General features: G+C 48.2%; 1 protein-coding gene across 1 annotated transcript in view; it reads left to right on the top strand.

Annotated features, from left to right (window-relative positions):
- Positions 1-23,003, top strand: part of LOC119405392 (uncharacterized) — a 165,323-nt gene that overhangs the window by 97,775 nt on the left and 44,545 nt on the right. The window contains exon 8 of the mRNA XM_037672230.2: positions 17,904-18,052. Coding sequence (XP_037528158.1) covers positions 17,904-18,052 — 149 coding nt within the window. The remainder of the gene's footprint in view (positions 1-17,903; positions 18,053-23,003) is intronic.

The raw sequence follows: 23,003 nt of genomic DNA, 5'->3' as shown, positions 1-23,003 counted from the left end.
TACCTTAGTTTAATCCGTTTATCCTTTCGTTCATTCATTTACCCGTTTCGCTGCTTATCGTAGATAAATATTTAGACAATCAATAAACGCTCCTATATCACAATACTCCAATTGGCTTCCGTTTGTTCTGTTATTTATTCTCTTTGATCATAACTGATAGGCGTATAGTAAGCAGCTGCGAGACTACATATAAACCGCAGACTGGGCCTGCAGATTGTGCACTTACTGTTATGCGCGAACAGCAATGATCGTAATCAGTCTACGTGAAATTCTACTGGCAAAGATAAGACTACACCGTGAGATAGCGAGCTATAATGTGTGGTGCACCTTTCCATATGAGTGCAGTTGTGAAGCAACAGCGTGCCCGCGTTCAAGTAAAGTGTATAATTTGTTCCGACGTAGGTGACTTTCCGTAACGAACAGACACGGGTAGGTAGTTAGAAAAAGAACGTGAACTTTATTTCCAAGTCAATAGTTTCGAGTCCAGCGTGATTTTAGTGAGCCTGAACACCCAACAAGACTCCAAGACCTTGTCTCGAAGCGGCTTCCTTGGCTTGCTGGACGGCCCGGAGTTGTGCTGTCAGGTTCGAGCTGAGCAGTGCGGTCTTCCAGCGCGAGCTGAGGCTAGAGATCACAGCTTCTGGTGATAAAGCGTTGTTTTAAGGCGAAACCCTCAGATGCCTTATGAAACGCGAGAACTGACCGTCGGCGTCAACACGAGTGATGCGAAAAGTCACCATCGCGTGATGGCATCACCACATGTCGCCATCGTTACGTCACGTATCACCTGAATTTGCGAGTCACGTCACGTGACATCACACGATGACGTCATCACACGTCATCGTCGTTTTGTTTTGTCAAAGGTGGGCCGATCACGGAGGCAGTGCAAAACCAGGTGAGGCAAACGCCTCACATAGTTTTGCAGAAAGCTTGCCTGAGAAGAAAAAGAAGGAGATGGCTTTCGCCTTCGAGTCGCCTTAAGGATCCTGTGATTTTTTTGATCCACACGGGAGGACGGGTAACACCAAGAAGGGCTTTAACACACTATGCGACGCACGATCACAAACACAGAAAGAGAAATAAGAGAGGATGGAAGAGAAGTGCCAGCTAGGACTAGAGGCACTGCAAGAGGGCACGCGCCGCGCCTTGCACGCAGCGGGATGCCCGCGTGTCTCCGGCAATCCCCCCCTCTTCACCTCCGTTCGTAAGTGCAAGCGGTCGGGTCGTGCGTCACACACGCCTGCACCCGCATCGCTTGCAGTAAGAGAAAGAATGGAAGGATGAAAGCGACACATGGTGCCTAGGAAGGCTTACAACGGTCGCAACCGGCGAGGCGCTGGGACCTCGCTATAGCGACACGCCCTCGCTCCCCCCGCCGCTTTCGCGTAACGTGAAGGTATCTTGCGCTTCGGGTCAAGAGGCTTACGCCTGGAAGTGAAGGAAACAATTAAATATGGCGAAGGGACATTCCGATGACCAGAGTGCGCACTCATGGTTTGACCTTGACAAGCTCAATGTTTTCACGTCCTAAAGGGACGCTAGTGGGAAATCGTAAGTCTGTTCGGGCTGACAAATTATTCGTTAGGTTCGCTCATAGAAGATAGCTTCGCTTGTTTTAATTTCGCGCCGAAACCTCGACACCTGGATGACCGTGTGACGTCATAAAATTTATTTATTTGTTCTTGTATTTCAACCGCATTGATTCAATCATTTTTCCTCAATCGTGCCATGATAAGTCTGTGGCTCCCTTGTAACACAATGCCAATAATGAACGATGTAGGCCTTAGCGCGCACGCCGTTAGCATGTTTTACGTCACGATGAATTGGTAAGACCTCAAGGTGGCACGCTATATGGTTTTCTTCTTTTTTTCTTGCTCATTATTCCTCTTATATACCAAGCGCCTTCTCGCAGCGTCAGTGGTGCTTTTCGTATTGTGATAGTGCTTACTTACTGGTATAATAGAAATCGTCGTTTTCTCGTTTGTGTCCCTTCGAGCTGTAACCGTTCACTCTGAATGTTTAGGAAGGTACACGCTGTGATATTTCAATAAGCACATCAATCAACCAATCTCTGTGCTCATTCTCTTATAACGTAACTCCAGGACATGTCTTCGTCAGTTTCCACCGTGACGAAGAGAGGTCCGCTTGTCGAAAAGTTGGTTAGAGCGACATTTCCTGTTAAACAATTTCTCATCGCTTCCAGTACTGAATGTTAGACTAATTTGAATCAGATTACTTTAAGGTTTAATTCGACTTGATATCATTTTTTTTTTCGTGACGGTGGCCTTCATCATTTGACATTGTCTGTGTTTTCTGCTGCAGCTACCATAACTTTTACTTGCAATGCCAAGTCCGCTATCAAGAGCATTGTATTCGCTTACACCTGCGGTTTGACCTTACCCGTTAAAAGTGAGTATGTTGGTCACTGCACAACCAGAAACGCCTTGCACACCCACGAAGGCGCTAAACGTAAAACCCCCTAACAAGAAAACTGTATATTTTTCCACCGCGATTCGATGTTACCCGCTAAATCCAAAGAAGGGAAATGGATCGAGGGCTCGTTTCTTCTGTTAGACACAACCCCAATTAAAACCAACAGACACTGAATCCAAGGAGGGTATTGGGGCCATCATTTGTATATTCAACTGTTGCGTATTAATTATGATATAAATGTAAAGAAATTAAAGTGGGCACAAAGACAGCTCGCCGCTTTTTGGGACCGTACCTACAACCTTCGGAAAGCGCGTCCTATGCTCTACCAATTGAGCTACAGCGGCGGTCGTCCTCCCCTCCACTTTATCCGGTTAACCCAAGGGTGTCAGTCGAGGGACAAACAAATAGCCCTCATACACCCAGGAAAGGGTTGAGTGATGTAGCATGACACCCCCTACTCATGTACTCACCCCCCACCCCTTTCCGCCTATACACCTATACGCGCATTTCTTTTGTTTTTCTGACGTCGGTCCACACAGTAGGCACCACATCTCACCCTCTGTTAATGTCCTCTAACCTAAGGCCACTGCGCTTCCGCAGATGAAAGAGAGAGAAGGAGGGAGACGTGTACTGACATTGCAAGCCAACACTGCAATATACAACCGTAAAAGAAGCCCGAGCAACTGCAGTGCATTGAACAACGGCCAACTCCCCTCCTCCCCCCTCCCCCCCTTGAGGTCTCGTCGACGCAGGCGGTCGGGTCGCGCTCACACGTGTCTGCGCCCACGACGTCAACGACAAACGGGAGAAAAGAGAGAGAGAGAGAAAGAAAAGTACGAAGTAAAACAAAACAAAGTGAACGAAGCGAAGCGTCAAGCCGTCGTTGTCAACAGTGCGCAAAAAAAGGCGAAGATCTGGCTGCTTTTCCGTAGCCTGCGAAAGAGAAGCACTCCCCGTGGAATAGTCTGTTGGTTGAGGGACGGGGGAAGCACTGCGGCGTAGCGGTTCTTCTTTTTTTTTCCTCGTTTCTTTAGCGCACGTTTTGACGCCAGGAAGACTCTCGCGCGTCGTCGCCACTGGGATAATAGAAAGCTCGCGCTCCCGCGAAGTGAACACCAAGAAGACCGAGAAAGGGGTGAGGAGGTGAGGCCTGCACGACCGAGACCTTGCCAGCAGGCTGGGATGAACGGCATTGCGGTTTGCGTGAAGCCCCGGTAAAGCACCGCTGCGGGACCATAGAGTGGAAGCGAGTGAAGGCGACGAAGGATTGTTGCGACGACGAATGCCGGCAGCATAAAAAAAGAACACTTAGGAGCGCGCGTGTGGCTGACCGTCACCTCTCACGACGACGAGCACTGTCAGGAGAGGTAAAGCAAGAAAGAAGAATGGTATGAAAGAAATTGAAAAGAACAGGTGACGGGCTTTGTGATTGACGAGATGTGTTACGTGAGGTACAGCGCGAACGGAGATACGCGAGAGGACGAAGACGAAGGAGAGATGACGCTGCTAACAATAGATGTAAACAACGACGACCGATACTGATGGTTTACTACGCGTCACCTGTACCCATATACGATCATGAAAAAGTAACACAGTACATTATGCATTTGCGTAAGATGTACTTGTATTAGTTGCCCCAAGAAAGTTTACAAAGGGCTCTAGGTGGGGCGCTCTTACAGCTTCCGCTGGGACTGTGGTGCGTGTTCCGCGCAGGCCTGGCAATTTTTTTTCTTCTTCCTCTCAGTCGAATGTATTGAACCAACCGGGGTTTGTTAATGTGCACCTAAATCAATGAGCAGGGACGCTTCCTTTTTTTCCTAGCTCCAATCGAAATGCGGCCGCCGCGACTGGAAATCGAAACCATATGCTGCCCTTGACAAACTATGGTTGCGTTGCTTTTTGGCACATTCAACAACAATACCCACGTACAAAGGAGGGAGGTATGGAGTCCGTATATTGCGGTCGCAATGTTCACCTACACATGATGCTAATCACAGACGTCTTTAAATTTCGGGGATTGGAAGTCTACAGACCGCATTGATCGTCCTGCCCACCCTGGTCGCAATACCCATCACAAGGCACAGCGAAAATAACTATGTGTACACATATTGTTTCTTGATTCCATGCCTTGCGCCGGTCCATCCCACTTATGTAGTACATGCAGTATAACCTGTTATACTGCATGTACATTAATGGTATCGACCGGCGCAAGGCATGGAACAAAATCTAGGTAACAACATGTGCCACGCTCCACCGTAACGGGGTGTTCTAATTCATGATGTCCTAGACTGTACTTAGGTCACGTCTACGTAGCTGGCACACGCTGTTCGTCCCCCTTGCCACCGCGGTGCATAAGAGGTAATCGTAATTAGAAAGAAAGAAAGAAAGAAAGAAAGAAAGAAAGAAAGAAAGAAAGAAAGAAAGAAAGAAAGAAAGAAAGAAAGAAAGAAAGAAAGAAAGAAAGAAAGAAAGAAAGAAAGAAAGAAAGAAAGAAAGAAAGAAAGAAAGAAAGAAAGAAAGAAAGAAAGAAAGAAAGAACGAACTCAGAAGCGAATCACGGTGAAGCCTTCAAAGCTCAGCTAAACCACAGAGGCTCCGGCCGGTCTACGTAGACGTTGCCGAACGCGTGGCATCCCTTGACAACCTTTCGCCTCTCGAAGAAAGGCTCGCTGCGGCGTTGAAACGGCCTTGTATCACGCGTGCTTAGGCGTGCGATTCATCGCGTGCCTGTTACGAAGCGCGCTGGCCGTGACTAGCAGCGGTCAGCCGCAGGGATTCCGGGTTGTCCTGTTGTCCGAGCGCCGCTTCCTTGCAGCCTGCTTCCTTGACCCTTCCACGCACGCGCATACGTGCGCTCGCCTATTGCCTGCTTTGAACGCTCGCTCGTGGGGTCATTTAGAAGAACCGTGGACGACAAGAAAAAAAGAGAGAAATGGATGAAAAGATTCCGCTCGTCGGCGGCAGCGTCCATTGAAGTCCGCTTCCTTCCTTCATTTATGTTTGGTTTGGCTTATTTATGCTGTTTTTCCACTGCCGTTCATTGTACATAGCGGTCGGCCGGCAGTGTAGTCGGCGTTGTTCGCCGCGAACCCGTCAATGCGTGCTCCGTTCGCGCTGCTTTTGCTACGCGCTCAAGGCAACTCGCTATTCTTCAAACCCTTTCACATACGGGGTGGACAGCTAACGCTATCTTTATCATTAGCTCGTTTTAAATTCGCTGCACCTAAGGGCAAGCTTCCGACATTTTAAACAGAGAATAATAATTGACTGCATTACACCTTCCAAGGGTCTCAAAATTGACCTTGCCCTACTTCAACTGACCTCTAACTGAACGAGCTCTGCGCATGCTGTCTTTCAAGTCTCATCGCTACGTCTACTGGTCTGTCTCATATTGTCAGCCCGCACGAGCCAGCTGAGACAGAAAACCCGCAGAAAACGGAATTGTTTATCGTACAGCATGTCATCAGCAGTAACCACCACAGTCATCACCAGTCATCGCCCTGCGCGTCCGTGACAGAGTGCTGCGAAGATCGCAAAGTTAAGTGTTTTGGGAGGGAGCCACACAGACAACTGCTTAACTCAAGTACGCTAATGCCCAATATGTGAGACTGTTCTGTACGGCAGGTTCAGAGGCGCTGGCGCAGATCAACTGTCTAAGATCAAATGCGTGTCTTGGGCAGACAATGCTTTTGCGCTTTCACTAATTAGCTGCAATTATCAATTAAGAACGCAAGAATTATCGCGATGACAATTTGTTTTAACGTTTCTCTGTTTAGAAAAACGACAAAAAAAAGCAAAGGAAACACGACGCTCACTTGTTTCCCATCTTTAGCGTAACACTTCTTTGTATTCTCTCTTTCGCCACGTCCTTTCCTCAGCGCTAATCACTCGTGTCATGTGCGATCCCTTGCTTCAGCACTACTGTGCTGCGACTTGCCTAAATGTGTTTCATCTAGCTCGGGTAACGTGTCCTGCTGTCTTTCTTATTCAGTTACCACAAAGCATATTCTACTTGTTCAGGTCGCTGTCGCTGTCTTGTTTTGAGCCGGCTAGTGAACGCACATGACTATCATTAGTTAGCACTTCACATTTCGTACATCCTTTTCCAGGGAGTGATACGTTGACGTCAATTAGTCGGCTCATTAATTGCTTCCCGGGTCCAGCTTAGGGGGAGATGACACGAGGGAGATAAAACTTGTGTATGTATTGAGTCACAAGAGCCCACGATGCCTGTTTACACAAACACGACGCTCGTTTACTTCCTGTGGCGTTACACGTGAGAGCACCGAGTCCTCTAGGCATTGTTGTCCTTGTTGCTTGGGGCACCACTCGCGGGCAAACAGCAAGAAAAAACAAACAAGCAATGAAATACTTTCGAATGCTTGACACCTCAATAACATCGGCCTGCAACATAGCCCAGCGGGGTAACAGCTAATGGGCACAGATTGGTAAAGTGGACACGCACTTGCTGCAGAAACCACGGTGTTATGCGTGCGTGCTTACAAAGTGCCGTCAATCCGTTAATAGAAGCATCGAAACTGCACGCTAAGGCCAACGGCGTACCCAGAAATTTTTTTTCCAGGTGGAGGAGGGTGTCGGAGGGGGGGGGGGGGGTCATTTACCCTTTATGCATTTTCGTGCGTTTGTTTGTATGTGTGTGTATATATATGCGCGCAAAATTCGACAACCTTCGGGGGAGGGGGTTTGAACCCCCCTCCCCCAACTCCCCTCTCTGGCTACGCCAGTGGCTAAGGCCAATCCATAGTAACAAAGCATCATCCGGTCAATCTTGCGGGAAAACGTTCATAATTACTGGAGGGCGATGAAGTCTGTCATGTCTCGCCGCAATCTCAGCACTACTACGTCATTTGAACGTGACGAATATGATTGGATTTATTTTTTTCGTACACCAGTTTATTAGGCTCAGGATTTTTTTTTTTTCGAAACTATATATGGCTATAATTTGAGGCCTTGGTTCATCCGAAGTACAATGCCATCGTTCTTTGCTATAAAATATTGAACTGCTTGTATTGACTATACCCTGGCTGACGTCAGCGAGATGTATGACGTCACGGCAAGCTAGTACGGCAACAGCGCGGTTACGTTCTAACAATAATAATTGTTGGGGTGTTACGTCCCAAAACCACGATATGATTATGAGAGACGCCATAGAGGAGGGCTCCGCAAAATTTCTACCACCTGTTTCTGTAACATGCACCTAAATCTAAGCACACGGGCCTCTAGCATTCTGCCTCCATCGAAATGGGGCCGCCGCGGCCGGGATTCGATACCGCGACCTTCGGGCCAGCAGTGAAGCGGTGAATTCGTCACCTACATTTTGTGTCTGCAGGTTGTCTTATCCTTCCATACATGGCCGTTTCACCATTGCGAAACCATGTTTTACTAATGCATAACAATTAGGTGTGGGTTCGAGCTATTTGGTACTCCATGATCAACATTTCTTGCGCAATATTTCTTAGACAACGAACGAAACAGACTCGGACGAGCGCACATCCGTTGTCTAAGAAATTCTGCGCAAGAAATGTTGATTACTAATGCAGTTTTGCTTCATATTTCTCCGTAGCTTTGTCTCTTTCGGCTAGTGTAACGTTATTTTAACGAAGTGAAAATAGCGCGAAAGAATACGGACGCTAAGACGGGGCAGACGAGGACAGGCGCTACTGACACCTATTTACTTTGAAAAACGGCCACCGAATTATATACACTCTATCGCGCATGCGCCGTGACACATCATGAAAAAGCCTCGAAGGAATAACGTGATAAGACCTCAGGTCAAAGAGAGCCCTGCAAGAAATGATATTCCGAAAAATGCGGTCCTATCGAAGCCGCGTTGACACAGATTGCAATATATTTTTTGACGAAAAACGCTTCTAAAGCTAACCGAGCTGTACAGCTCTTACGAAACGTTATTGAAAATGCAAGGTGTGCTTAATACAGTGAGCGGGGAGCTCGGGGCAGAAGCAAAAGCGGCGGCTTTCGCACGAGCCCACAGTCTAGGCCACGTCGCCCTTCCCGAAGTCGCCGTGCGAACGCGATGCTTCCGGCACGCAAGAACCATTGTATTCGCAATGCCCACGAACTATAGGTGGCGCGCCGTGCTTTTCAAGATGGCGCCAGGAGGAGGGTCAACCCGTTCGTTAGCATAGGAACAGATAGGACGTGCGAACCGTGCCACTTTCACCGGATGAAGTCACGAGCTGCACTGAAATGGATATGAGACTAAAATACTTTCCCAAACCATGGAAAGTGCTAAGTACTCGCCACCTAATTATTTGCTGCGAAGTGAAAGGTTATATTTCAGCTCCGTTATCGTGCATAACGATGCTTTGCGAAATCCTGTGCGTGCTATATACATGAACATGTATGAACTAGAATTGACGTATGAGCTGAACGGCACTCCGAGGTAGTACGTACCGAGCCTGCCTGACGGATTTGCCGCAGTAGTAGGCCGCCAGCGAGTAGCGCCATCGCTGCTGCGCGTGATGATGGCTTGCAAACATAAAAGTGTTCTGTGATAATACCCTGTCGTCATTGCTTGCGCAGTCGGAAACGCGGAGTTACGTCTTCAACGGAACACAAGCATTTAACATGCCATTCAGTAGCGCTTGTGTCACAGCCATGCTGATACGGCAGGGTTCTATTTGGTGTCGCAGAAGTCTGTTGCCAGACTCGGGGGTCAATGTTGCCAGACTGCCGCCAGATTTGGCGAATAAATTTGCCCCTGCGGTTTCAGCTTTCCCGTAAGGCTTCTGTGTCATCCGCGGTGCATTTCGAAAGTGCCTGTGCGACATCGGCCGTTTTAATGAGCGGAACGAACGGACCCCGCGTGTTGCAGAAGTCGGGACGCGTTTTTTCGCTGCGTGCGCCGTACAATTAAGATATCTGACTTGAAGTAGGGAATCCACGCGCAACGACTCGTTTGAGTCCACGTACGCGTAAGGGAAACTGAATTAATCGCAGAAGCCCGGACACGCGTGTGCGCCGTGTTGCGATACATCGGACTCGTGTCCTCGAAGTACAGATTATCTCCGTAGCTGTGCGTGCCGTGTCGACCATGCCCAACGACGGTCACATTTCCGATCGCATCGCTCGACGAGTATGAAACATACATACCACGGCTGGAGAATTGATGCACGTCGCATATATCAGCTGCTAGCTACGCCCGTAGGCTGCTTTATCGCCGCTGCTGGACGACACTGCTAGGTCTGAGCTGGTGGTGGGAGGCGCACGACTCGTGGAACTGTAAATGGGGGGCCCTACATGGAAGAGGGGCTCCACCCACAATAACCACAAACAACCAAAATTCCAATTAATGCATGTTTATTTTTTCCGGGCTTGAGCACTATCAAAATTAACAAAAACGAATGAAAACAAAACAAAAAATAAACGCACACAGCAGGTTGATCAATCTGCATTTGTCGCACTATCGTCTTCAAAGGGGATACCGGCGTGCGATGGCCTTGATGAGCCGAAGGAACTTGTCCTTCACGTTGGGACGTGCGTTCACGGACTTCCATCACAGCCAGGCGAGGTGAGAACGCATCAGAGCGGGAGTCGTTTTGTTGCAGTTGCGAACGAGTCGTCTTTTTGCTTTCTGCCACTCGCTTTCGATGCGTTGCGTGTTGGCGCCTGTTGCAGGGTCGATGAAGTTGACGCTGTGGTTCACGGTGTGCCAGTCGAGGTTTAGCGGCGTCCCATTGGCATTCACGAGGCCGGGTATGCTCCGGTATGCGGCCCACTCCTCACTGAACACCGTCGTGCCGGGAAGAACGTTCTTTGCGATCAGAGGACCAAGGGTGGCCGCGTCTCTTTTGTCGACCTCGAACAGCCTTAGCTCCTTCGTGGACACGCACAGCATGCCGAAAATCCACGGGCCCTTGTCTGACACACCACCGTAGTTGTTGCGGCGCCTGGGGGGAACATTGTCGCCAGTCAGAAGGCGGCCTCGGTTCGCCTTGGTCGACACGGCAAGCACAGCTACGGAGATAATCTGTACTTTGGGGACACGAGTCCGATGTATTGCAACACGGCGCACACGCGTGTCCGGGCTTCTGCGATTAATTCAGTTTCCCTTACGCGTACGTGGACTCAACGAGTAGTTGCGCTTGGATTCCCTACTTCGAGTCAGATATCTTAATTGTACGGCGCACGCAGCGAAAAAACGCGTCCCGACTTCTGCAACACGCGGGGTCCGTTCGTTCCGCTCATTAAAACGGCCGATGTCGCACAGGCACTTTCGAAATGCACCGCGGATGACACAGAAGCCTTACGGGAAAGCTGAAACCGCAGGGGCAAATTTATCCGCCAAATCTGGCGGCAGTCTGGCAACATTGACCCCCGAGTCTGGCAACAGACTTCTGCGACACCAAATAGAACCCTGCCTGCTGAGACTCTAGCCGTGTGTACTTCACTCGCATGTTGCAGGTTCGATCAGCACGATCGAAACATGAATATCGAAAAGAACGCACACGTATGCTTTTCGCAACGTCGAAGAAGTTCGCCGTGAGGCGTGGATTGTGGCCGTGACTGCACGTTCCATCGCTCTAACCATTTCGCTTCGCTGGTCGAGCTCGAGCGTGTTGGCGGCATGCGGCGCTCCATAATATCCACAATAATTGTGATACATGCAATGCACAAGAGGAACAATGCTTTTATTTTGATCTCGCTCAAGGATATTATACATTAAATACAATCAAAGTGACTTACGAGCGTGAAAGAACATTAGCGCTCGAGGGGACGTGAAGTGCAACTCGCTCCTCGTGAGTTAGCAGCTGGTGGTTCATCGTCGCTGTCACTCTCGGTGCTTTCACAGTCTTCTACGTCCAGTGAAAAATCCTCGTCCTCAAGATGGTTTCTTTCAACATCACTGCTGAAAGCAATCTGAAGAATTTCCTCCGCCGAACGACTTCGACCACTCCGCGTCACCACGTTTACAATTACAGAGACGTCTGGGCGCGGAGAACGTTTTGCTCTCAGACCGGTCAACAAGCAAATCGCTTGCAGTGTGCTGCCACCTATCAACAAACGTACAAAAACAAGAGGCGCAGCGGTGGCTATGAAACCCAACACACTGGCGAAGGACGGCGTGGATGGAAAGCGTTCGCTCCATGAAAGGCGTCGAGCAGACGCGTCCTCGAATGATTGAAACGTCGCTCGCACGATTCGTAACAGCGCTTTGCTGACAAAGGATAGAGGCCCTATTTTCATGTATTGCCAACTTGAGATCGCTCATTTATACATGAGCCTGAGCACATCACGAGCCCGCGCGACCTCCCTTCCGCGTACAGTGTTATGGGACTCATGCACTACAAGAAACACTGACCAATTATATATGCAAGTAAAACAGGGTGAGCTTCAACTGAATATGTCAGACGATAACATTTAACTTACCTACGTGGCTACAGAAAGCCTCGCGAAGCTGATAGTATGCGTACACTGTGGGCTAGCATTGAAAGCGCGAGTTGCCACGTATTTTCACGAAAACTTCGCGTCTCGCAAGAACGAATCAGATTTCTCGTGTCGCGGAGGGCCCGGTTTATTCACTGATGCAGGGAACATGCAAAGTCGTAGTGTTCCTTTCTTGCCAACGCGTTAACACTGAGGCTAGCACAGCCGAACAAGGAAGCGACTGCATAGTGCCGCCATTTTGTCGTCTACTAACCCTCCTCGAGAGGACGCTCCTGAATTCCGCTCGGTGGCGCGACAGTCTATGGGCATTGCGAATACATGCGCATGCGCAGCGCGAGCATCGTCTTTCCCACGTATCGGTCATTTGTTTTCCCCTACCATCACTCCTCCCCCCCCCCCCCCCCCACCCCCCTACACCCTTTTGTTGTTGTCTGGCGGGGCTCGCCGCGGCCATCTAATATCGGAGTCTAATCGAAGACAACTTCCGGTCTGTTCTGTGCCACGGGATAACACTGCCCGACGTGTATAGGCCTACTTGTCTGTGCAACCTTGTCCCATTCGCGAGTAAACGCATCGTGTGAAGATGTGATAGCCGTGAGATCATGAAGCTAACTAAGCTATCGTAACTGACCATATACGTGAGGTCTCGGTCGAACCAGTGTGGGAGAAAAAACAGGTGTTGACTTTTCTTTCCGGCTTCCTGTCGACGCTTTCTAAGCTCTGTTCTGGACAGGATTTAAACTGCAGCTTTCGAACTACTCGCCAACCTCGCGAGTACGAGGTAGCGTCGAGGAGGTCGTTCTGTAATAGTAATAATTTGTGTGGTTTTACGATGTGACCATGAGGCATGCTGGTATAGTGGAGGGCCCCGGAAGTTTAGGCCATCTGGTGCTCCGTAACGTGCACTGACATCGCAGAGTATACGGTCCTCGAGCATTTCGCCTCCATCGAAATGCGACTTCCGGGGCCGGGATCGAACCCGTGACTTTCGGGTCAACAGCCGAGCAACGTATCCACTATACCAACGCTGGAGGTCGCTTGTCGAGCTACGTGGACAACACTTCAAACAGACAAGTTGTCAATGCTTGGAAAAGAAACCTAGCCTCGTGTCAGAACTGTAAATAAGGTATTGTTCAATTGGAACATCTCTTTCTAGGTATTTTCTTTCTGAAGCAGTTTGACTGAAGGTAAATTTGAACAGGGGTAAAATGTTCTCAGCCAGATGTCTTGTCACTATTAGAGGCATAAAATGGAATGCAGAATCAGCTGAGTTCAGAGAGCTTTAGACAACCACCCCAGCAAGTACTGTGCCGATGTCGGACAGTCACTCTCACCTGTCAGCACTTAAGACTCATCATCGCATAAGCAAGTGAAACACAAGTTTGTACATTCGTACACTTCCAGAACTGTTGCTGGAATATATATGCATAGGGCGTTCCCTTTCGTACTGTAGCACTCTGTAAGCACAATTGGGTGGCGTTATCAATAGTCAGCGAATATGGACACCGTGTCTTCTGACAAAAAAAAAAAAAAAGAAACGGATGTCGTTCGCCTTATTGTTGTCATGGTAACTTCTTCGAATCATTCTGGCTTACGCAGTGAACATACTGCTGCGAAGAAGTCACGCAGTTACCTTAATTGTGTCGTCTGAACCTTTTTCTTCATCTCTCAATGTCGTTATCCATCTTCGTGCTACGACGCTGCGGAACTTTCGTTGGGGTTCTTACACAATAAACATGAGTGATTTGGCGCTTTCTTGTAGCCTTTGTTTCTCGAAATAGGGATGTCACGAATTGCTATGCGCACACCAGGCCGAATGATAAGTGGTTCTCATTTGGATGTCACCGCGAAATAGGCTTTCAGGGCCCAGCCCGACAAAACAAAGCCTCTAATTGCGGTAGTCCAGGCATTGGCAACTTAAGAGACATCGTGTAACAGAAACTGGGCCCCATTCCAACATTACTTTAGCCAGCGTTTTGCCGGCGACGTGCCTGGACTTAAAATGGATGTAGAACAGGACTGTCGAGGCGCGCAGTCTCTCTCTTTCACGTGGATTGTTCAGCGTTGTTTTGCCAACAGCGTGGCGACCGCTTGTCACGTTTCTCAGATGCGGAGTGACCCCGGTGGTCTTGTTTCTTCTGTGTTCCCAATCTGTATGACAGATGTTCAAGTTTAACAGCGTTATTAATATTTCTGCTTCCTTTTTTACACGTGGCGTCACCAGGATATGTAATTGAATGGATCCTAATTAAGGACAAAAAAAAGCCCCACACATCTTAACTTCTACTGAATTTATTGCACGTGTTAGAAGCCAGTGCGGTACTCCGTATGATGATGATGACGATGATGATTAATTCGGTAGCATCCATCCATGACTCACACCCACCTAGGGTGATTGGCCCCGAAAGAGATGAGTTAAAAGAATCGGTCACATTCTTAGGGTGCTATCCTGGACATTGTCAAATTCCGCCATGTTGTCAAAATCCGCCATTGGTATACTCTTATTGGTCCAGAGAGCTGCTTCGGCCTCTGTGATTGGATTAAAATACCGCCATTACGAAATTTGACAATATGGCGGGAGTTTACGGTGTCCATGTTTCTCGTTCACCTAAACACCCTGGCTCACACCCACTGCGGGGGATCGGCCAGGAATTGGGTGGTTTCGCGCCTCGCTGTCCTCTTCATTCAATCCTTGTCTTCGCCGACCTTTCTGCCAGGAGCAGTTGAATCATTTTCTATATCTTTCCAGTCAAATTTATTACCACTGGGGGACCTGTATACGTGTTGACTGTGTCGAAGTGCTTGTCGTATGACAGGCACTTTAGAGAAGCTTCGTTTCGAAGCCTTTTCTCTAACAGAAAGACTTTCCTAACTTGATGGTCATCTTATTTGTTTTATCTATCCGCTAGTTAATACCAGACGAGCCATGGGCGTGGTAGTCTGATTATCGCGCATTTCGATGCTTATGTAAATAATTTTCAACATGACCCAACATCCATAAGCACTGACTGGCTTTGTTTTGAGCATTGGCTGCAGATCCCCAGATCTGCGTGAAAGCATTCGCCTGAATAACAAAGTAAGTACTACCTGTGCCACATTGTAGTACTTGCTGTTAGGACAGCCGGTGCATTTTCAGTAGACGTAGAAGCAGATACCTGCATATCACATACGTGAGTACTGACTCGGGTCGCAAAGTTATAACTGCTCCTGTCTATTCAGTCACTGTCGAATCAACAAATAACCACCATGAATCTCGTCAACTATTGACAGAAGTGCCTTTATTTTGCCCTGGGACAGTTGAACATGGCCGGCACCAGCTGAATATTGACATTCAGCGTATCATTAGCGAAGCCGAAGAGGCCAATCGCAAGGAGCTTTCAAGAAAGAAATTCTCGACTGATTCGGCCCCTTATGTGATGCAGTGAAACGCAAAGATTATTCACTCAGTCTGCTTCCTCGGCACCCCGGTAGCCTTCACTCTTGTTCGAAGTTGTGCGCAGGGTCCACCCTTCCCAACCACTTCCACCGCGGCCCTTACGATACGTACGCATGTTCGGGTAAACGTGCAGCGGGCACAGACGAAGGACAAAGCAACAGGCGACACGAGCGCTGACTCACAACTGAAAAAATTGATTGCGTACGTGCACAAACAAAATATACATTTGAGTCATATAGTGCATGCCGGATAACAATAATAATGACGGTTGGGGTTTAATGTCGCAAAACCACGATTTGGTTATGAGAGACGCGCGTAGTGGGGGGCTCCGGAAATTTTGACCATCTGATGTTCTTTAACGTGACCCTAAATCTAAGTGCACGGGCCTCTAGCATTTTCGCCTCCATCGAAAATGCCGGCTGCCGCGGCCGGGATTCGATCCCGCGACCTGCGGGTCTGCAGTCGAGCGCCATAACCACTAGACCACTGTGGTGGGTGCGTGCCAGATAAACAAGTGAAACGGGCGAACAACCCATCCAAAAATTCTATTTCCTTTTGACGCAGTGCAGTGTCATTCGTCTGTGGCGCGCTGTACGTTTACCTGAACGTGTTAACTTACCAACTCTCACAGCTTGCTGCGTTGATCCGTACGCAGTGCAAGGACAATCCGACTCCCCCCCCCCCCCCCCCCCCGTGCACTCCTATGCCCTTGTTCCTTCCTGGAGTTGCAGGGGCGTAGGCAGAAATTTTTTTCGGGGGGGGGGGGGGGCACCTCCTTGATCTGTAGTGGGGACGAGCAGGCAGATGTGATCGAGTGTCATTTTCTGCTCTGTATGCTATGGCAAAAAAAAATTTCGGGGGGGGGGGGGGGCACGGGCCCGGTGTGCCCTAACGTGGCTACGCCCCTGTGGAGTTGTCTTCGTTAGTCTCGGCAAACTTTGATCCTTTCCCAACAACTCCGTCAACATTCTCAGTTTCTACGAATTCCTCGCCGCGGTGTTGCTTCTTTTTGGGCAAAGACAGTAGGGTGGGTGAGAGTATGAGAAGGTCGGGAGTGTGGAGGGCAAGGTAGGCACCCCCTACTAAGGTCAATGACGTGTACCCGACGATTCACCCGCCAGCACCACCGACTGTGCTGCTTCTGCCGCCGTGGGCCATCTTCTCACCGCTTGCACGAGACGGCGGCCGGGCGCTGGCCGTGTTTGAAGAATCCCTTCGGCAAACACGGTCGACGTGCCGTCTTTTCCGGTCTGGCTGCTTTGACCGCGCAGCAGCGAGCCCCGCCTGCGCGCCCGCCACCCGACTGCGCCCCGCGCAGCAGCTCCCATGGCTCGCTAAACCTTAGGCCTATAACAAGCCGACCGCTCGCCAGACCGAGCAGCACACACCGGCTGTGCTGACAAGGAACTGTGGGAGACTCGGGCGATGGATCTGTTCTGCATGCTTCTTTCTCAGCTCCGAAGCTTCTTCGTCTTCTTCTGCGTTACCCTCGCCCCCACGTCACCCTTCTTCGTCGTGGACATCATTCGAAGACGTCTTTGACGTCAGCTCCGTCGTCACACTGCCAAACGGTCCAGGTGTGACGATTGAAAGGCAATTAGGGGCCCCCAGCCGCTTGCGGGGGAAATTGACTGTGTCAACGACGACGGCGAGAAGCGGAGGGTTGCCCCGAGACAATGGGCGTCTTCCTTCCTATTCGAAAAGTCGTTTGTTTGTTTCGAGGGCCGTGAATGAGGAAAAGAGCAGTTGGGCATGACTAGGAGTGCTGTACGTCAGCGAGGGTGTTGAACTCGACAGGCTCCCCGGGGCGGTCGATATATCTGTCACCGCGATGTCACGTTCTTGAGGAAGCGACGCCAAAAGGCAGGACTTCTGGGAAATTTTTCGACTTAAGGAAGTGCAAGCCTCGTTATACAAAGGGCAAAATCTATTTCAATTTTGTACAGCGATGTCCTAGCAAACCCGTGAGTCCCGTGTCTCAAAAATAAAAAGTTTGTCATTTAATTCTCTATATTTCTTTTTTGCTGGGTAATCCAATAAGCGCCGGGCCGATTCAGTGGCTGATGTACTCTTATTCATTAGCCAAAAGCTGGTACCATGAAAAAAAATGTTTTTAATTTTTGAAAGAAAATATTGTATATTTTCGGCAGTAGCATCTTATAAGTATGCCTTTCTTTTTAGTGTCACGCTTTAACGTTCCGCTGGAATTCTTTGCACAGTCTCATCATTATCTTAACAATGTTCTCAACTTTTCAAGGAAATGCTTTTTTTTGATCTGCCAGTTTTGCTAATTTACGCAAAGGTTAATATTTTCCTGCATTATGGATACCGTCTGTCCTATTTACGTATATGTCAAAAACAGGAAAGTTCTAGGCAAATGCACAATCAACTCGTTCTCAAAACGAATCATCAAACGTTAGTAAAATCTAGCAGAATAAAACACGTCCAAAGTACCGCATTGGTGATCGTGATGCGTTCTGTTTTTCACGTAGAATATTAATCGGTCAGTTTGTATCTGCATGCGCCAGGCTGTCTACATCTGCTTGTTCGATACGACACGACACGGTGCTCATATGACGACCTGCGGTTCTCGTCTCTTTTGCAGGCGCGAAGTGGAGACGTCGCAGAGCCAGCTGGCCACGGTGAGCTCTCCGAACGTGACGATGCGCATCACCGATCGTCAAGGCGACGACGTGTTCACCGCTCAAGTGGGAGACCCCCTGGCGCTTCGATTCGAGATAATCGACAGCAACAGTGAGTAGGACTGTACAGCACCACTCACGTTCTCATTGCGCTCATGTGTAAAAATTAGTACGAAGCGCACTGAAGACACGGACAATGGAAGGGGACAGGACACCGCCTACATTCACATCTGATTCTTTATCAGTCAGAAAAAAAAAATTGGCCGCGTATCTGCGTGCTTCGCTGCAAATGTCGTGTAAAGACGATAGAAGAATCACAATTTTTGTGAAGTTGGGAAGCACCTACTAAGCCATTATTCGTCATTTTGCGGAGAAGCGAGGCACCAGATACACGTCCGTAAGGCATTATGTGCGCTTTGTTGACGCGCTCATGACGATGAAGAATTATGGCTCAGCCCTTTGTAATGGGTTGGAATCTTTAAACGGCCCACCAGTTATGTAATTTGCATTGGGTGACGCCCGGTCGCTATTTCCCTCTCCCGTCATGCTGTATAACATACGTTGACGTGGGAGAGAGACGGGTGGGGGGGGGGGGGGGCGATGAAGTTTACTGAGACCCCGAGGAAATGGATCATGCGCTTATGGGCTTCCTTGGCAACCAATACAAGTGCACTTGCGAGCAACCCACTACGCTATAAATCAATGTAATTTATGAGAAGTAGGGCAGCAGGCACTGTGCCATTTTTCTTCATTCTACGGAGAGCGTTGGTACTTGCTAAACGCATGTAAGGCATTATGCGCACTTCGTTGATGCTGTGCCTGATGACGATGAAGAATTATGGCAGAGCCCTTTGTAATGGGTTGGAAGCATTCAACAACCTACTCGTTGCGCAATTCGCATTGTGTGACGCCTGGTTACAGAATTCGCGTTGTGCGACGCTTGGTGCTTATTTTACTCTTCTACAACGCTATATTGCATATGCTAATGTGGTTCCTTCCCGACATGAAGCCTGTATAGGACCTTTTTTGCAAAGCAGTGTCAAGCACCGGCATGGCTCAGAGGTTGAATACTGAGCTCCCACGCAGAGGACCCAGGTTCGAACCTCGTTCCATCCTGGAAATTTTTTCTTTCGTTTTTTTTTTCTATTTCGAGCGATACTGGTTACGGACACCGGCGGCGGCAGCGGCGGCGGCGGCGGCGGACAACTACGGCGCCAAAAACGGCCGGTGAAATGATCTCATAACAGCTTTCGCTGTAAAACATATAAAGCAAATAAATGAAACTTCGCACATGTGTAACGGAGCAGGACGCAACAAAAAGACATTCGGAACAGGATTACCACAATAAATTTTACGTTACATATAATTTATTAGTTATGTCACTATGTGTCTATAAACGCGCACTTCTTATCATGCAGAAGACTCGTGGCTTGACTAAGACAGTCATGCCCCCTTTTCCTGATATGGTATGATTCTAGTGTCTCGCGAGTCACTTGATCCTTTTGCTGAAGAATAATTTGAGTTTCGTGAAACACGCGATAGCATCCACAGTTTTTACAATGAGCAGATGGATGATAATTGCTTGACGCTTTTAGAGATAGATCGAACTGCGGCCGCGGTTGCCGCATTTCGATCGATGGAGGCAAAAATGCTAGAGGCCCGTGCGCTTAGATTTAGGTGCACGTTCAAGGATCTCAGATGGTCGAAATTTCTGAAGCCCCCCCACTACGACGTATCTTATAATCATGCGTGCTTTTCGGACGTAAAACACAAACATTTATTATAGTTTCTTTATAGCAAAGCAATGCCATTGTTTGAGCAGTGGAAGATAATGACGATTCAAGGCCTTTCCTTCCGCTAAAGGCAGCGGATATACCAATTTGTGGAATACTGTTGCCGTCGGGCAACTAATAGGCTGTAATTTTGGCAAGGCTGGTCTGAATACTTGAATGGTCTTCCACTCCTGCTGTGTATTGATAGTATCAGTCCTTAGAAAGGTTTCTTTGTCGCCTAAGTTATCGGGCAAGCGATTATGATGTCGCAAAATTCAAATAAAGTGGTCCAGTAACGCTCGACGCATTGGTCAAGTTAGGACCGGTCAATGCGCAACAACTACCAGCTGTTCACTCGTGGTTAGATTTGTAATCACAAAAGTGTGTAATTACCTCGTTCACGTGCAGGAGAATATGAACTCAATCGGAAAAGATGAAGCTATCAACGAAAAAGGCACCATAGTGTCTGAAAAGCGCTGTTCGTGATGAAACAAAATTTGATTGACTGTCCTCTTACGTATAGTCCACATTTTGAGAAAGCCGCGGTCGATTTCTCAGCTTAGAGATCAGAGCAATTTTATTTATGATGCAGAAGGCGCATCTTCTCTGCCACTTTGATAGATCGCGAATGAACGACGCCTGAACAAGAATTCCAATGACAGCAGTAAATTTTCAGGTAGTGCTTGAGGTAGACGACATTATATACCTGTGCACTTGATTACGCGCAACTTCGACGCTGGAGGCACCTACCGTTCTTTGCTTTGGGAAATGAATTGCTCCATTACGAGAAATCAATGAGCGACGTTTTTTTTTTTGTTGTTGTTGTTGCTTCTTTATCGCGCGAGTGTCCGTAATTCCCCGTTCGCGTTTCATTGGCGCCTATAAGATAGTATATGTGCGCGTAATTCGCGCCACACCTTCGGGACCTCATCAGGGCCTAGCGCGCAGCGAGCACTGGCCGGGCGTCTTTCATGTCGCCGCTCAGTCGATCACCGCAGGCGAGACAGACAAGATGAGAGACGCGATTAAATGCGCGCGGGAAAACAGAAACAAACAACCGTACGACGCACTGGAAAGAAAGATAGCCCGAACAGCTCAACCTATGGTCCTCTAGGAGTGCTGTAAATAACTCATCCGTCACCTAGTAGCTGCATCTTTGATGCCGGCTTCCCAAGCCTGATGGCAGTTGGCTCGCGAAATTAAGACGCCAGCGAATGTCTTTACCGTTTTGCTCTCTTCTTCTTTTCCTTACATTGCCCAAAGCTACAAACGGCCTTAATTTCGGGGGCGGAGGCTACGTTTCGGTTGCCGCGCTACAGACAGCCGGCATACGTCATCATTAAGATGGTCGACGACCCTTCTTACATCATCATTAACGGGACCGGTGCGGCAGTCGACCAGTCTGTCGATTGTCAAGCCGAATGGTAGTCGATTGCGACTGAAAGAAAAACTGCCGGCTGCGTTCAGCTAAATGCATTTGCCACGATATACCATTTGCCATGATATACCCCGTTTCGCATGTAGTGTGATACGCAAGTTGGAAGATCTGCTTGTTCGATCTTCAACACTCAAGCGGATGCTACAGTGCGTTCGGTGTTGGCTTAATAAGTCCGAACCTATTGCAGTTTAGAAGTTTCAAAGTGAGAAGGTCCGCGTCGTTCTTAGCCCACCATGGGTCGTAGTTTGGAATGCGTTGCGCCATATAGGAAGAGATTAGCCAAACAACCGAGAAAACAGTTCTATGCAGAATCTGTCGTCACCGATGGAGAGATGGAGATGAAGCGGTCGGAAAGATTGATTAGATCGGGAAGTTTGCAAGAAGGATGCCGATAACAGAGACATTTAGAAATCCCCGGGAAGGGTCTTCGTCCGGCAGTGGAGTTACATGCTGATAATTACTCGGAATGTGGCGGTTGCCGTTGGGGACATCGACTGATTATTCTTCCAGCTGACCTTAATCGAACTCAGTCAAATATCATAGCAAGTCAGTTAGTTATACAGGTGGAAAGATCTGTTAGTAATGTCGGTTGCTTTTCTAACTAACCTTTGCTATTGTTTTTCTGTGCCTGATTATGTGCCACGGTATCATCTATAAGTCACAAAAGCTAGCCAGGAAAACAAGTAAAAAAAGTTAGTTAAAGAGACTATCAACGTGTCGCCCACGCAAGACTACCAACAAAAAACGGACTATGTTTTTTTTCGAGGTTTTTTTTTGTTATGTGATGTCCTCAGTGCTGTCCTTTTCTTATCTTGCTACCTTATCTCGAATACTCAAAAGGGGCCCTGCGACACAAATTAATCGTGTAGTTTTCATCGCCTCTTATCGAACTGTGGTATGCAGCGATATATTTGCGCGAGTGGCAACGAAAAAAAAAAAAAGCTGTTATAATTTTATTTGAACGGAGAAACCACATTCTTTTTGGACTAGAGCGACACACAACGGCTATTTTTGTGAACGGAAGTGACGCTTCATCAAGTGGGAGTGACGACATTGGCCGGGCGTTGTGATTGGTTTGACGCGACGAGTCGCACATAATATCCATATGTTCACAGAAAGGCCACGCTATTTGGCGCTAAAATTTATAAAAGCACTCTTTATACTTCCTCGTATACAAAAAAATTTCTGTTTTTAAATGTGAAAGTTTGAAAACAACTGCAAAACGACGCTAGAAGCGCTGCACAACGGGTGCACGGTGATTGGAACCGGCCTTTGACGTCAGTGGTAGAGTGAAATGCGAAAGGGATGCGTTTTTTTCTCGTCGCCTTCTGTGGTCTTGTAGTTCCAAGGCCAATAACTTCCATTACCGCGCACCGATTTCGATCATTCTTTTTGCGTTCATCTCAATATTCAGCACTACACGCACTCCATCGCTGCAGAATGCAGACGAAAGAACGTTGCAAGGGCCCTTTAATCAACAAAGGAAAGCAGTATGGTGTGCTCTCGTGCGCCAGCTTGTACGCAAGCACGGCCTTATGCTCACTCGTCCACCGGATGAAAGGACCCTACACTTGTTTAAAACATTGAATGTGCGAAACAGGGTAGCCGTAATGCAATCAAAGTATAGCGAAACGACTTCATAATCCTACTTTAACGGAGATGCTCCGAGTGCAATTTAATGTACGTTTCATACTATCTTTTCGAAAAAGATATATTATTTCTAAAGAAAAGGGCAATTCCTTAATAATGGTGTACAAAATACTGCGTGCGGAAACAACACTTTACTTGGGTCATCATTCCTGAGTGCTTCATTGATATCAGTAAAACGAAGTCTTACCTCTGTTTGAATCGTT

The sequence above is a fragment of the Rhipicephalus sanguineus genome, chromosome 9 (genome assembly GCF_013339695.2).
Source record: "Rhipicephalus sanguineus isolate Rsan-2018 chromosome 9, BIME_Rsan_1.4, whole genome shotgun sequence".
NCBI lineage: Eukaryota > Metazoa > Arthropoda > Arachnida > Ixodida > Ixodidae > Rhipicephalus > Rhipicephalus sanguineus.
This window is presented reverse-complemented; position numbering and strand designations above follow the sequence as displayed.